The following is a 16,462-nucleotide window of genomic DNA, read 5'->3' on the forward strand; positions in this document are numbered from 1 at the left end:
GCGCGAGAGGTTAACTCGCGAGAATCCCTTAAATAAATGTGTTACAGCGTTGTAAACCTTTTCATGGAGCAATTTATTCCTAACTCACAGTAAAGTAAGTTTTTAAGAGAATTTTTATATTACAAATTACTTACAAATGACAGAAATGGAGTGTATAAGAAGCGCCAGTTGAAATCTGTTGCGACAGTGCTTTATTGTTGCCTAATGCAGCACACAATTCTATTGTTGTTGTTGGTAGTTAAATTAATGGATTTTTTGTGAAGCTTCAATAAACTAGCAATTAAATTGAGGCTTCCACATGCTACAGGAATAATGTGTGCATTTATTAGGCTGTTGTTGTGAAAGCCATTCCTGTCAGCTACAATTGTACTGTTTTCACTATTCCCACTTAAGTATATGTAAACAGTAAATTCCAAAAACAACAGTTTGAGAGCCAGAGTGATTTAATTGAGTTTAAATTTATATAAACGGTTAGCTGTACATATGTTCAGTATTTATTTGAAGAAAAATGGCAATTTTAAATATTCCCAGAACCCCTTTATATCTAATATAAAGATTTTCGAACTTCCCGGTGACTTTATACTGGATAAATCGGCCAATATTTGAATTATCTTCAATGCAAATTACAGAACATGTTTTCCTCATAACATTTGTGCCTAAAATAGATAAATTTGAGCGAAAACTTGACCTAACCCCTATATAACTATTTCCAGGGTTTTCGAACATCCTGCTAACATTGCTCCATATGATTTGTGACAGTATGTGAGGTACCGTAATTTAGTATGTGGCATGATAATAATTAATAAATAAATCTCCAGTTGGAGAGTATAAAATGTTCGGTTGCACCCGAACTTTATTATTTGTCTATATTTTTATTACAAAAAGCATAATTATTCTAGACTTAGAGAAATATATATTTTTATTTTTTCAAAGTTTAACTATTCAAGAATATTATGTCTTCAGGAGGATTTTTTAAAAGACACATTATTTGGGAAAAAAATTGCTGACCCAACATGTAAACTGGTTCGGCCGGCACTAATCAAAGAAAAGACGCGATTTTCTCGAGGCTGTCTTTTTCAAAATATATTAGAAATGCATGCCTCTAGAGTAGAATATCCCCTTAAAATAATTTCAAAACACCTTTTAATCATCACCTAACCCCAAGCGTTCAAGGGCGAGTGAAGTGTGCGTGAGTTATTGCTCTTCATCTAATCATATTTATTGTTCTATTTTTGTGTCATACACCTCACTTCATATACTATTTGCCGATCTTAAAGAGCATAAAGAGATAAAAGTCTTATCTGAGAAACCGGCTACAACAAAAACGTGTACAAAAAATAGATTCTGTGTTATCGCAGTTGCGTGACGAAGGTGTAGCTACTTTTAAACTAGAGCAGCTAATAGTTTTCAGTGTTCATAAAATATTAGTGGCGACGGAATGTTCAATAATATTTAGTCCAATTGTGCTGTACTCACTCGGTGACGACACAAATACTCGCAAGACCTTCATTCGCATTTTACTACTGCTACTTGCCGGTCGACGGAGGTTTGAGCAAAAGAGCATGAAAGCATGCCTGGCGCAGACGGACACGAGTTCAATTTTTGAGTGTGATTTCGTGACTTTTGTACTTTTTTTTTTAAACTGGAGAACTCGCACGCAATCCGGGCTCAGTGTAGCGGCACAAGCGCTCAATGTTTGTTTTCACTAAATTACTGGTGTAGCGACTTTAGCTTGGCTTCGTCGGTGTTTGCACACATTTTCGTTGCGTTTCGTGTTTTTCGGCATTTTGTGTTGTGATTTAATTTCTTTCACTTTACCTATACGCGACTTATTGTATTTACTTTCTCTTGTGTAAATTTTGAAATTGTCTTGAAGTTCTCGTAGAAGTGTTAGGAAATGTAAAGAAATATAAAAAATAAGTACTATATCTACAAGTTATCCACCCAACGTCTGAATTGTGTGATAAGCAGTGTGTACTTACAGATACTTATAAATGTATGTATGTGTGATTCTACACGTCCCCACACACCACCAACAGAAATCTTTAACAACTTTTTAGTGTAACAATTGGCGAATTAGTGAGCGTTTTGATTGTTTTTGTGTTGTTAGCGCTTACATATACGTATACATGCACATATGTATGATTGTACATACTATGTATATAGCTTAAACCTCTTTAAATCACCTGTTGAATTATCAAATTGCGCAAAAGATGTATTCCCATACAATATTGTTTTGTGGCACTTTTCTCGCTGCAATTTCCACATTCGCTACAACAACAACAGTCAACACAGCAGTGCAACAAGTTACACCATACAAATTGGGCGCGGAGAGCAAGCACGACTTGAGGGCAGCCGCCCCCAGCTGGCATGCTAAATTCACTCCCCAACAACTGCAATTGCATATGGGTACGAGTGGCGAGGTGTTGTTGGAACTCACAGGTATGAGTGTGTTTATGGATATACATATATTATACGCTTTATAATAGAGAATGAGTGAATTACGGCGGTTATGTGATAGCCATAAAAAAAAATTATAATTGTTTATAATCAAAAGCGAATATTATAAAAACAAAAAACAAAATAACAGTAATTATGGCTTTTGTTCTTATAAATACACATGCAAATATTTAAAAAAGCAACAGCAAATAAATGATTTCAGTTTTGTAGGCTTAGATAGGCCTCACCTTAGATTTTAAGATTTTAGCAGTTATCTTTCGAACACGTACATTTCTTATCAAGCCCTTTCTATAGTGAAAAGAGAGTGGAGCTAATTCCAGCATGATAACTCGCTTATTTAGATTCTTTAACTTATTATTAATTGCTTAATGACCGCAGAAAAGCTGAAGGTCGAAGGGGAAATTCTGCTTTAAAGGGTTAAACCCGCACGTAAATTTCAAAACATCGAATTTTTATAAAATTCTTCGAAAACTTCATGTTGATCCGGCAATTAGTTTCGGATATATGAACGTATTTGCAAGGTTTTTTAACTTGGTGTAAATGGCTCCCAAAATATTGGTTAGTCGAAAATGTCTCTTCGTATTTCCAGTCAAATTTTGACTTATTTTTTATATTTATAATAATAAATAAATAAAAAAATATTTACCTTTTTGGTCGACCACTTTTTGCCATTTTTCCGCTAGAGATATTATTCCATCAGTGTTAATCGAAATTTCGAAATTTCCAGGACGGAAGCGAGCGAAACATTGTTGTGCTACACGAACTGATACAGCATCGTCTCCTTAAACTTCACAAACTTCATTGGTGGTTTGCGTGGCATTCTTCCTTTTTCATACAAAATTTTCAAAATATAGCGAATTTCTTCATTATTTTCACTCATTTTTGAACAGCTGTAACTTCTTTTCAACTTCCTCGAATTTATTTATTTTTTGTTAAATGAAGCTTAAAATCTCAGGTTTCCAACACTATATGACACAATGTGATTGGTAGCCTTGGAGATATACGACTACAACGACATACATATGTACATATATTGACAAAATACGAAAAGACTTTTTCGACTACCCAATATTGAACCCGTTTTCCAGAGTCGGTGAGAAAATTTCACTGAAACTGCGGTGTCGACCCTTGAAATTTTCTCTTATAGCGTTCTCCGATACGGCTGAAGTGTTTGGCTTTCAGTCAGTTTCACAAGATTTTTGATAATTTAAAATTTTAAGCCACTCTGAAGTGTAAATTTTTTCACAAAAAGCTACTTTTTTTAGCCACAATTTTTTCAAAAATCAAATTTTTATGTGTGCTCATCTATTGTAATAATACAGTTTTTGGTAAATAGAAAAAGTTTACTCACAGTCAGACACCATTTCTCGGAGGTCCTGCTTGAGATCGGAGTCTACTGTAGGGAGCTCTCCATCAACTTTAGTTGCAGACTACTGTAGCGTCCTTTAAGCGAAGGTGGCTGCTATCAAGGCAGCAGTAGATGTACTGCTCCGAAGTGCAGCTTCATACAGAGAGGTGTACATTCATTCTGATAGCCGAGCGGCTATACTGACAGTGCGCTCAAAACTAGTTAAGGAGTGCATGAACTCTTAAGCAATAGCTTAAAGCTTCTTCCATATTAGACTCGCATGGATGCCCGGTCACAACGGAAGCGCTGGAAACTATGAAGCCTTAGATTATTTTCAAATTTCATTCGCTTATAAGCGATTGGTTTTCTGATACCTTTGCGTTCTGGCTTTGGAACTTTGGACCGCCAGTGAGCTCAACAAGGAGCTGGTCAACAACCAGAACTAGTGCAACTGCGTGATCCCTCCGGCCCAGTCCTCTTCTGGTAAGAGAACCTCCGAACTACTAGCTCAATTTCGCCAATTTTGGCTAAATATTCTGTTGGACGCTCTTTGCGAGGTGGAATCAATTTGTCACGTCCTTCTCTGTTGTCTGACTGTAACCAGATTAAGACTGAAATATATCGGTGGACACATCTTCGGCGAATTTAGCGAAGTTGCTAGGATTGATACTAGCCACCTCAATAAATTTGTGGAAAGCTCAAAACGTTTCGTCGATCTATGAGGATCTGTTGATTCACCTTTAGTAGTTTACAGATAACACAAAGAACGAATATCTGTCCAGGTCAGATTTATCGATATTGAATCAACCCTGCGATCTCACCTAATCTAAACTATTTAGTCATTAAAAAAACTGTGATATTGAAGAAATATGTAAAATCTACCGACAAAATTTCAATACAATAACATTATTACCGTAAACCGTTAATTTGTCTTCTACTATAGACCGAAGAATTGCCAACACCATTCATTAACCATTACTCTCTTACATCTACCTTTACAGATCTACCAACGGATGCCTCATTTGAGGTTTTAAGTGAAAATCCACATCTTGCCAGTGTGGAACATCTCATACCCGCTGATGTTATAAGTCCCACCACACACACTTGGCGCGGCAACGTCACCATCGATGCGCTCTTCCTCGGCTCTACCAAAGTCTATGTGCGTCGCGTCAATAGCAGCGAACGCGCAGAAGACGCACTCGATTTGACGATTATACGACGTACGCGTATCATCGATCACATATTCACCGGCTCCGTGGCGCTGCTCGTCTCATTGTTGTATATAAATTTTGGCGCTGCTTTGGATGTAACGGTGCTACGCGCTTTGTTGACACGACCATTGGCGCCCATTATTGGCTTTCTCACGCAATTCATTATTATGCCACTGCTCGGCTATGGTTTGGGTGTGCTCATCTTTCCGGACTCACCAGAATTACAGTTGGGTCTCTTCTTTACGGGCGTCTCGCCGAGTGGTGGCGCATCAAACATATGGGCCGTCATCTTGGGTGGTAATATTAATCTTTCCGTGCTGATGACAACGATCAGCAATTTTGCCGCTTTCGGCATGATGCCACTGTGGATCTTTACGCTCGGTCAACTGATTTTCGATCGTGCAAACATAACTGTGCCTTATGAAAACATCGCCACGTTCGCGGTATCGCTGGTCGTGCCGCTCGCCATCGGTTTGGCCATACAACGTTGGTCGCCACGCCTGACACGCATACTGGTGCGTCTACTCAAACCGATTTCCACCTGCCTCATACTGTTTATTATCATTTTTGCTATCATCACAAATCTCTACTTGTTTGAGTTGTTCTCCTGGCAGGTAAGTTGCGATTTTGAAACAATTAGCTTTAACTCCAATTGCTTCTTGAAATTTTGTAGATCATTGTAGCCGGTTTAGCGTTGCCTTGGGCGGGCTACATATTGGCTTGGTGCGCGGCGAAGGCTTTGCGTCGAAATTCTGTTGATTCGTTAACCATTGCCATCGAGACGGGCATCCAAAACACCGGCATAGCGATATTCCTGCTGCGTTTCAGTCTGCCACAACCAGAAGCCGATCTCACCACAGTCATACCCGTCTCCGTGGCTATATTAACGCCAATTCCACTGCTGGGCTTATATATTTACAAGCGTTGTGCCGAACGTGGCATCCGGGAGGGCGTGCCAGAGACGCAACCAACCAATACACCTACACATAGATATTAGTCGTTTATATTCATCGGATATTTGAAGCTGTCGTTCCTATGTATTTACTCATTCTCCAGTTCGTTCTTCGCCTGGCTTGAATTACTTCAGAAAATGTTTGTTTTACCAGTCTTTTTATGTTATGTTAACTTCAGCTTAAAGTGTGCAATATTTTTGAGATGATCAAATTGAAAGGACGAGAAATATTTACTGCTTGTTTTGGGTTTCGTGCTGCGAAAAATATAATGTTTTCGTGTTAACTGTTTTTGAAAAATATCAATTTTCCTTCAAAATAATATTTTAATTTTATATTACGGTATTTTGTACATATGTTATTATTACGCTTTTTATTTAAGTTTAAATGTTTTACTTCAACTTTACGTTCTTTCAACAGCAGCCTAAATGTAGGCAACAACTTTTTTTGTTAAAAAAAATCGATCGTTTAGTTAGGACTATGTTCACTTAAGAAGTTATATCTACTATTGAATTTCAAAAAATCAAATTTTTTGCTTTGCTTTGGATAATATTACCAGTAAAGTTGAAGTCGATCCGGGAAATAGTTAGCGAGACAGAGACTTTTAAAATTTAGTGTAGCCTGATCCCAAAACTTTAAGTGCGTTTTTCTCCAAAACCTTTATTCAGAGTCGGTGAGGAAAATTTGTCCATAACGAGTAGCTGAACCGATGGAGTTGAAATTTTCACTCGACCCTCTATATATATTTGTCAGCTAATAATCGAAGGAATAAGATTTTTTATACTAATTTTGATTTTTTAAGCCATTTTGAGGTGTATTTTTTTATCATAATATCCGAAAAGATTTTTTTTCGAGGCATTAGATGGTTTTCCGAATTTATGATTGGACAGAAAGTATAGTTTTAAGCGCAGCCCTTCTAATATTTCACTGAAGTTATAAGCATCAATTTTATCTCTAAGCGACAATCCGTCCTGAAGTTTATCACTTTTTTATGTCTTATATAAATGTTGTTTAATAATGCTTTTTGAGTCAAATTAGGGGAGTTGGCAACTTGTCTGTTACTGTTTAGGTAAACCTCATCCTTCAAAAACTCCTAAATGTAGGCAGTATTTTATAATATTTTATTACTAATTTTTGTCTTTTTTTTTTTAAGTATAACCCACGGCGACTGATTTTACGCATACGCAGTGTATTTGTGCAATAAATATTTATATTTGAATATAAAAAAAAAATTATCAACTTCGCACTGATAACAAGCATTATTTTTTCTTTTATGCTACTTTTCCAAATTCACTGAATTTTAAGTAGCTTCGTTGCTGCTGGTTTGCAGCAATATTTTAATTAAACAATGTATGGTTTGCACGTCCAAGTTGAGCTTCTTGAACTCGTATAAATACCTTAGGTAGTTAACTGTACCGCTAAGATCAACCAAAATCAACAAATTCGGCGTCAAATTATAGAAATTCACCACGGAATAGAGGCGTGCCAGCTCCACCTCTGACAATTCGCTAATAATACTTGGCTCAAGTGCGCTGGTGCTGATGAAGCTATGCAAAATGGACGCCATTGCACGACGTGTATTTTCGATGAACACTTTAAATTTCTCGAGTAGTGCGCCCATCAATTCGCTGGTCAGGAGTAGGTGCGTTTGTCTATACTTTTCCATATACAAGTCGATTAGTTTTATTTGCCAGACATCGTTGCCTTCGGGCTTGCGTTGGACGCGTTGAATTAGCTGGAAGGAAAAAAGAAAATTATTAGAAATTTATATTTTTTCAGATTTTTAGAAAAATGTGTTTAAAGGATTTTTAGTGAACAAAAGCAACAATCTAAAGAGGTTGTAGTTGTTGTTGTTGCGGCAGAGAAACAGTGCTAAAGAAATTTTGAGAATGGTGCCGAGTTAAGAGTCCTTAGCCGGATAAAGATCCAAATCCGTGTCCGTTCCGGTTACTTAGACCCGACTGTCGTGGGAACATATAACGAGGTAGTTGACTTAGGCTACAGCGCTTACAGTTATAAGTTTTTATATTCTAAACATCTTATATTGAGTTTGTCATCAAGTTGTGACATCCGTCGAAGACCTTATAAAGAATAAACATATGTACATATGTATGTATAATAGCCGAGCAGATTTAGACATGACCATACGTCTATGTGAAAAGATATCTGATCTGAAATTTTGCACACATAGTTTTCTCCCCAAAAGGCTCCTCATTTGTCGGAACCGCCGTTATCGCACCACTATAGCATATAGCTTTCATACAAACTGACCGATCGAAATCAAGTTCTTGTATGGAAAACTTTTTTATTTCACTAGATATCTTCACGAAATTTGGCGTAGATTATTCTCCAAGTCAGCGCTATATTCTGCGAATAACTTGTTTAGATCGGACTACTATAGCATATAGCTGCCATATAAACCAACCGATCAAAATCGAGTTCTTCTATGGAAAACTTTTTTCTTTAACAAGATATCTTCAGGAAATTTGGCATAGTTTATTGTTCAAAACAACGCTACATTTTGCGAATAAATTGTTTTGATCGGACCACTATAGCATATAGCTGCCACACAAACTGACCGATCAAAATCAAGTTCATGTAAGAAAAACTTTCTTATTTCATAAGATATCTTCACGAAATTTTGCATAGATTCTTGTCTAAGGACACAGTACAATTTTCTAATATATTGTTCAGATCCGACCAACTATAGCGTATAGCTGCCATATAAACTGACCCATCAAAATCAAGTTATTGTATGAAAACTTGTTTATTTGTGAAGAAACTATAGCTTCGCTGCAACCGAAATTAACGTTTTTACTTGATTCTTTTTATATTAAAAGTTAAAACTAGAAAATCGGTCACTTTTAGATTTTTCAGCACTTCGCCTCAACGCACCAAAAATTTTCGAAAATTATAAATTATGAAAAAATATAATCACTCACATTGAATGTAGTTAAATAAATGGGCAGCACATGCATTTTATCCTTGATAACAGCATTATAGAAGAGCATCGTCAACTGCTGTATTTTGAGCAGCTCGTCTTGTGTGATAATCTCTGCATCGATGTGTAGAAAGCGATCGGTGAAACTAGTAACGAATGGATCATTTGAGAAGCGCTCTAATGCGGTAGCGTTCACATGCCAGCACGTATATTGTTCGGTGGTAAGAGTTTGTGCGAAAAGACTCTTCAGACGATCGGGATCCTCGAGATGCGAAAGACAACCGGAACGTTTTTTGATGTCTATGCAAGCAGAGTTCTCCAAAGCTTTGCTATAGATATAAAAAATAACTAATTAATTGACGAAGTCGTAGAAGTGGGCTGTGACACCTACAGCAACTGCGCCCAATTGCGCTCCTTCTCAAAGCAAACCGGCCAATAATTGGCATCGTCTACAATCACCTTCTGCAAAGTGTGCAATGGTGGCAGCATGCAAGGCGCCATCGGTAGGCGACGCAACTCCTTGCTGCCCACCTCCAGCACTGATATCTGACAGAGACACAACTTCTTCGTGTCGATATCGCGTGGCAGAAAGAGGCGTGGTTCGACGGCCAGCACATATAAGTGACGAAAGGCTTGTAAATGATATCTGAAACGGTGTAATGAGGATTAAGTAAAAGTGAGGTATAATAATAAGAATATAAAAAGTAAATAGTTTTTACAAAAAGTAATTTCTTTGGTTAAAAATATCAATATTCAATTACTGATACACGTTTGTCTACCCAAAGCAATTTTTAGACTTTCTAGTACTGTTTACTCCCTACTTATACATACCGATTATCGTTACTGTGATTTGGGAATTTCGGGAAGAAGGCACATATTAACGCGGCTACAGCTTCTGGTGTATTCGCAATGGTATAACGACCGGCGCCCAAAAACAACAAGCCCAGCGACATGTGTATAGCCATTTGCGAGCCGAATGTAACATTCGGATTATAATTGACACGACAACGATCACGAAAACTGATGCGCGAACGCAAATAGCGTATAATGCGTAATACTTCCAAGTCACCGGAACCGGCGAATACCAAGGATATGGAAATCAAAATAACCATAAGACAGCATTCCACTGTTGTGTAGCCAGCGAATTCGAACACATGCTTACTTTGGAAACCAATAAATGTTTTCAATGCTTTATGTAAGGTTTTGAAGGCTTCCTGATTCTCGCTGCCAGCATATTTCAGACCCATACAGAATGAGGCGCCCGCAATGACATTGCACCAAGCTTGACTGTATGGAAAGAATTGCAGAATGGACACAAATTAAATTGTATATGACTGCTTTATCAAAATCGAGTAATCGCACTTACGCTTCGGATTCATAATCAACGCTCGTTTCGTACTTATCACCCCAATAGTAGGGACGTTCAAGATCTATTTTGAAATTTGACGGAAACTGTCCGAACAACCAATCCGCGTCCGACCTGATATCGGACCAGAGTATTAGGCCGCGTGCTATGGTGCGCAGCATGAGCAAGTCGGGTCGTACCAAATCGAGTAGGTAATGCGTATTCGGTGGATTCATCCACTCGGCAACGGCACGATTGCCGGTGTTGAAGAACATTAGACCCAGCGCCAGTGTTGCACCCGGTGCAGTTACATCGATGTTGACGTTGTCGCCTTCGCGCACTTGAAACGAAGGCAATTTGTACTTCTCTTTTTGTGAACCGCTGAGCTGTCGCTTATTACCGCCGACCATATAGTAGTGCAATGTATCGGGTATTTGTAGATCAAGTAAACCGGCCGGCGATTCACCAAGTCCCAAAGTTACCAAGCCCAAGGCAAGACCGGCGGTTAAAGCATACGATTCGCGTTCAACGCTGTTCTCCATTTCAGGGCCGGGTGGACGACCTGTCGGTGTGGAAATTAAATGTTAGCGGTGATTATTGATAAACAAAATTAATCCATTAAATGTACCAATTTAATACCGATAATAAAACTTTTCTTCAACACTTACCCACTTCCTGTAGCAAAACCTCGGCTATATGGCGCTTCGCGGAGCCCTGATACAAAAATCCAATGCCCATCAACGAAGCCACCTGAATATTCTGTGGTATATCCAACTCCAGCGCCGTGGTAGGCAATAATGCTTCAATATGTACGCTCAAAAGTTTTGTTGTTGTTGTATCCATAGTACCCCGATGTGTTGCCGAAATGCCCAAGAGTAAACCGACGCTCGTCATCTCTTCACACTTCACCAAATATTCATAAATACTCATAAACGAAAGTGTTTTGAGATGACCATTAAGGCCAAGACCCATAAGAAAGCCGGCATGTTCCGTGGAGACATCTTCTTGACCTTTCGGTTTATTATAAACAATCCACGTGGAGTCAACATCACGCGCATTTGGTGAAATTTTCAAACCAGCCGCAACACCATTATGAAATGACGGCCAGAGACTCATATTTGGTGGCAATTCAATTTGTTGCATTTCAATTGTGGCGCCCTTGACAGGCTCCTTGCCGGAGAGACACAATTTCGGTATAGGCATCAGTTCGGTGGGTGTCGGTATGGAGGTACGTAATGTAAACATGCCACGTCCCAGCGGTAGCGCCATGGTGCGCTTGCACAAAGCGAATAATTGGCGTTCCTGCTCCTCAATGAAACGATGATCCGTCATGCCGGGTTTCTGCACTATATCGATGAGCACCGGCTCTGATGATGTGAGTAGGCGCCGCACTTCGGCAATACGCATATCATCGGGAAAGCGTAAATTCAACAACTTAGTATCTATATTATCCATGCCGTCGTCGAGTGCGGCTTCCATGTGTGATATGCCGTTCGTGGCGGGTGGACAGCGTGCCGACAATGAGTCCTCGGCATCAACATGTGACTTTTGTTGCGGTCTACACACACCATTAGAAGGTGAATCGTCTTGCAACAGCGCATGTGCAACTAATTCTGTGCGTAAAATCAACTCATAAGTGGCAGCTGAGCAACCGATCGGCGGCGATAGACGTGCTTGCTCTAAACATTCAGCGATGATGAGGTGTAGCGCGACGGGCAGACGTTCGATGTCGGTACGTGTAATATCTATTGGTAATAAAATTGATCTTAGAAACTTATGCGCAGTTGATATTAAAAAAAAAATAAAGAAGAAAAAATGTGAACTTTATTTTGATCGGTCAGTCTTGTACTGCAGCTATATGCTTTAGTAGTCCGATCTGAACAATATGTTGGAAGATTGTAGTGTTGCCTTGGTCAATAATCTATGCAAAATTTTTTGAAGATATCTTGTCAAATAAAAAAGTTTTTCATACAAGAACTTTATTTTAATTTAACAATTTGTATGGCAGCTTTATCGTAAAGTGATCCGATATCGACGATTCCAAGAAATGAGCAGCTTCTTAGGGAGAAAATAAGGTGTGCGAGTTTTCAGATTGATATCTCAAAAACCGAGGCACTAGTATGCGTGGATTCAGACAGACGAACATGGCTAAAACGACTCATGCCGATCATTTATATAACTTTATATGGTATCCGAGGTTTCTTTCTGGATTTTAAAAACTTACTCATATTTAGCAGCATTTGTATGACTTGCTCGGCACGCGGCACAGTCGTGGATATAAAACGTTTAGGTCGTTTCGGATAGTAGGAATGCACCGAGTCAGCGAATTCTAGCGGTTTAATCCAATCTTTTATTCTCTCTGCGCCATGCATTATCAGTGATATGACCTTTAGAGAAAATAATCATGGAAAATAAAGTAAATCTTTCAAATTCAACCCAACCTGTACATACCTGTAGCACATTCCGACTCAAGTCGTTCAGTCCCTCCACATAAGTATACTGCGATGTGTCTCTTCCGCGCAAAATATGTTCCAAGTGCTTATAAACGCTTGGGGCAACGCTTTGCAACAGCCCTTTGGAGCTCATATGTGTGGCATGTTCTTCTGTAAACTTGCACAATTTCTTTGTTGAGTGTACCAAATGTGGATAATCCAGGGTATAATGAAATGTATAAGTGGTCAGTTGCATGTCAAGCGCGAATTGATGCAGAAACTGTGAAAAGTAATAAATGTTATGGAATAAAGATATTATTTGAGCATGTTCAAGGTATAATAATATAAATACACATATAAACTAAATACTCACCTTCACCAAATGCGGTAAACAATCATGCATAGTTTCATCCAGCTTAAAGTCCTCATACAACATATGTAAACCATAGAAGATTGCCGGTATGCTGTTGAACAAACCCGCGCTCACATCGATATTACACGCCGCCGCAGCAGCAGGTTCCGTTTCCATTTTTATGTCAGCGTTAACACAGCCGCTGACATCTTCATTAAGTACAGCCAACATAAATTCCCAATCAGCAGCAGTACCTTCGGTAATTTCATCGTTTTTACGCCGCTTCTTCGGCTCGTCAGCATTATAGGAAAATGACGTGTTGGTGGTAGGTTCATGTGTGGCTGCACTGCAACCCATCAGATCCATGAGTACATTTCGGAAAATTTCCCATTCTTGTGCGCTGCTGTAATCACGTGACCCTGGTGGATTGCGTGCACCATACCAACGGGTTATTAGCTGCATGAATTGTGCTCTATTCAAAATACGACGCATTGCACCCATACAACGGGAAATGAATTTCGTTTCATTAATTTGTGGTAATTCAATGCGATACATTTTGCCAAATGGGTAGACCAAAGTCAAACGATTCCCAGCCGGATCTCGCAAACTCAAGCAAACGTTGCTGTTTTTGCTGTAAAAGGCAATATAAGTTTTTCTAAGAAATATAAACGAAAGTTCAGGCTTACCGATTTGGGAATTGTGGCTGTAGTGGATGTACAGGCGATAACAGATGTAATTCTTCTTCGAACGTTGTATCGGTGGGTTTCTGTATCGTTGGCAAAAGGCTGCTACGTCTGAAAATAAGTAATACATAAGCGTATACAAATCAAGTCAACATTACTATATAAAAAAAAATATTTTGTACACTGAAATTACAAATTTTACCGAGGAAACGATGTGTTTGGTGATTTTCCGGCCAGCGTACTTGCTGTTGCGTTTGTAGTTGGCGTCACATTGCCCGTGCATACACTAGTACTTGCCATTGCGGCGGCAACATGTACTTTAGACACCATAACTGCGCCTGTATACAAGATTAAACTACCGGATGGATCCAAAACGGCGATCATGCGCAGACGCTACAGTTCGAATAATCATTAATTAATGTAAGTCAATTATTAATTAACAAAACTTCCGAGTACCTTTAATGACACCGCATCCTTGGCTGGTATAGTTAAGGTTTTACTAGATATTTTTAGCTCTTTTGTGCCATAATTAACCAGACGCACTAGCTGTAGCTTGCAGGAGAATGGTAACAAATAGCAAAAGTATATTTGTCCCACCAAATCGGTGTGTATAAAAGCACGATTTGAGATTTCGCCGAATTCACGATTGCTAATAGATATATAATACAATGCAATAATAATAGGAAGACAATATGACAATTTTTTAGGTAGACAATATAACAATATTTTAGATATACAATTTAATAAGTTTTATAAAAATAAATACTTTCATTTAAATACATACTTTCCATATGTGCTTTCAGTCCAAATGTGTTCCAAACACAATTCCGGTACTATGGGCTTCGAGGGCTGCGCCTGACCCACTTTTCGTATATCTTGCATTGATATAGAGTGCTGGCCGATAGTGGACTGCAGATGATTTAAAGGTGATGCGGTACGACTAAATACAAAAAAAAGCGATTACAACAAATATTTACTGCTATTATATGTATTTTGCAAATATATTTACTTTAAATTCCCAAACGCGCCACTCAATGAATGTGCGCTCGACAAAAATTTGCCAATATGCGCGGAATAATTGGGATTACCTAAGCTGGAGCGTCCCAAATGTGCGGTGCTGTGTTTTGGTGTGGCTAAGCAATAAGAATTGGATTACAAAAAACTAAAATAAAATCTTTAAGTAGTAAATTAGTTACCTGTTCCACCAATACCACCAGCGGCACCGCGATTTAAAGAGTGTTGCGGCAGTCCACCAACCGTGCCCCCAAGTGCAGTTTCATTTTGTATGCCCACATATTGTATTTCCTCTTCGGTCGCTTTACGTAATCGTGATATAAATTGCTTTCCTATTCGATTGTCATACAACAGCACAAGATCTGAGTTTTCCGAAGTATATATTATATTGTAGTCGGACTCGACAAGATAACCGACATTTGTAGGCGTTTTACAGATTACGGGACAAATTTCTTGTAATGGATGTGCGAGCGAGAAGAGACGTGGCATGGAAATTGCGGTATTCTGTATAATGGCACTGGACGCTACCTTCTCCAAAAGAATGCCGAACGATGTGGGCCACACATGCGACACCGGAAATTCGAGATTGCAGAGATAATCCTCACCATTACTACAGTAAATGTGGAGAGCTGTTTGATCTACATATTAAAATTTATAAATATATTTTAAATAATATACACAATTATGTGAGGTTATCTACCAATTAGGCAAATTGCGCTGAAGTCTTCTTCCTGTTCGGTATTTGACTTTCTGGTAGAAGCTGTATTTTTGCTACGTGCATCGCGCTTGCCTATCACAAATGCTTTACTGCAGAAGAAAGCAAATTTAATTGGGGTCTCACAGGTGAAGCATAAACGCGGCATAACGCCATTCTCATCTAGTAAGCCTGTTTAATTGAACATTAATTAAGAAATAGGATTTAAAGTATTTATTATCACCAGCACCTTTTGTCCACACTGCCGTGTTCTTTTTCACATACAATTCCTCTTCGGAATTAACAAGATACTCGCACATATAATCGACGTCCGCATATGCAGCACGTTGTTGCTGTTGCAAATATGCTTTATTGTCACCTTCATCTTTGTCGCATTGAACATTTGTTGACTGATTGCCACGAACTCCGGCTATATCTTCATTCAAATCCTCGAAAATTTCGCGCACACACCAAAATTCATTATGCTCATCCGATGCGGAAATATTTACATTCTGCATGCGTTGTAGGAGCACATGTTCTGTGGACAAGTGATTGTGCGCTTTTACATCGGTGGGACCCGGATGCTCCTCAACCGCCTGTCGACCCCGAGGAATGAACTCCTACATAAAAATAATAATATAATATATTTATTTATTTTTAAACTTTACTTTATTTATCGTCTCACCAAAGGTTCAGAGGCGGCAATCATAACTTCGCTAGTTTCATCCAGATTTGCGAAATTTCCAGTTTGTTAGGGATTAAATAAAATTCAAACGCTTTTAGGTATTTCACAGAATGAATCCTGTTGAAAATAGCGTTAGTTTAGATATTGTAGATGTATTTATTGTTTTTTGTTGTTTCCCGGCAAGTGATAATTGTTAACAAATTTTCAATTTTCACAGTTCTGTTCGATTTGTAATTTCGCAATGAATGTTTGCACATTAACCCATATGTGAGTTGTAGGGGTTTCTAATAAAAAGAATATATAAATGTATAGCACAAACACATTATTCAAAGATCTTCTTAATAAAT

General features: G+C 38.5%; 2 protein-coding genes across 5 annotated transcripts; one reads left to right on the forward strand and one right to left on the reverse strand.

The window, feature by feature from the left end:
* Positions 1-1,421: 1,421 nt before the first annotated feature.
* LOC120773512 (P3 protein-like) lies at positions 1,422-6,271 on the forward strand. Of its 4 annotated transcripts, none has more exons than XM_040102466.1 (4): positions 1,422-2,000; positions 2,061-2,442; positions 4,810-5,633; positions 5,693-6,271. In XM_040102466.1, the coding sequence occupies exons 2-4, from the start codon at positions 2,214-2,216 to the stop codon at positions 6,014-6,016; spliced, it is 1,377 nt and encodes a 458-aa protein (XP_039958400.1). In that variant the 5' UTR covers positions 1,422-2,000; positions 2,061-2,213; the 3' UTR covers positions 6,017-6,271. The 4 variants fall into 4 exon arrangements, with proteins under 4 accessions (XP_039958400.1, XP_039958399.1, XP_039958401.1 ...); XM_040102465.1 differs by having other exon boundaries at positions 1,422-1,996; XM_040102467.1 differs by having other exon boundaries at positions 1,422-1,996; positions 2,167-2,442.
* Positions 6,272-6,418: 147 nt separating this feature from the next.
* LOC120773511 (anaphase-promoting complex subunit 1) lies at positions 6,419-16,294 on the reverse strand. The gene is made up of 18 exons (XM_040102462.1): positions 16,116-16,294; positions 15,681-16,050; positions 15,437-15,622; positions 14,919-15,374; positions 14,732-14,855; positions 14,507-14,662; positions 14,179-14,371; positions 13,925-14,115; positions 13,726-13,833; positions 13,061-13,670; positions 12,707-12,967; positions 12,480-12,642; positions 10,924-12,000; positions 10,277-10,817; positions 9,742-10,197; positions 9,302-9,556; positions 8,912-9,239; positions 6,419-7,704 (listed from the first exon to the last, which is right to left on the reverse strand). The coding sequence occupies exons 1-18, from the start codon at positions 16,137-16,139 to the stop codon at positions 7,270-7,272; spliced, it is 5,934 nt and encodes a 1,977-aa protein (XP_039958396.1). The 5' UTR covers positions 16,140-16,294; the 3' UTR covers positions 6,419-7,269.
* Between the last annotated feature and the right edge of the window lie 168 nt (positions 16,295-16,462).

This window comes from Bactrocera tryoni, chromosome 4, assembly GCF_016617805.1.
Source record: "Bactrocera tryoni isolate S06 chromosome 4, CSIRO_BtryS06_freeze2, whole genome shotgun sequence".
NCBI classification, from domain to species: Eukaryota; Metazoa; Arthropoda; class Insecta; order Diptera; family Tephritidae; genus Bactrocera; species Bactrocera tryoni.

Bases quoted from the DNA above. Each gene is read 5' to 3' on its own strand.
- LOC120773512 (XM_040102464.1), top strand. From the start codon at position 2,214: ATGTATTCCCATACAATATTGTTTTGTGGCACTTTTCTCGCTGCAATT. The intron at 2,443-4,809 runs GTATGAGTGTGT...CTACCTTTACAG, and splicing joins GGTGTTGTTGGAACTCACAG to ATCTACCAACGGATGCCTCA. The intron at 5,634-5,692 runs GTAAGTTGCGAT...GAAATTTTGTAG, and splicing joins TTGAGTTGTTCTCCTGGCAG to ATCATTGTAGCCGGTTTAGC.
- LOC120773511 (XM_040102462.1), bottom strand. From the start codon at position 16,139: ATGATTGCCGCCTCTGAACCTTTG. The intron at 14,116-14,178 runs GTACTCGGAAGT...TTCGAACTGTAG, and splicing joins AGGATGCGGTGTCATTAAAG to CGTCTGCGCATGATCGCCGT. The intron at 12,001-12,479 runs GTAAGTTTTTAA...TATTACCAATAG, and splicing joins ACAAATGCTGCTAAATATGA to ATATTACACGTACCGACATC.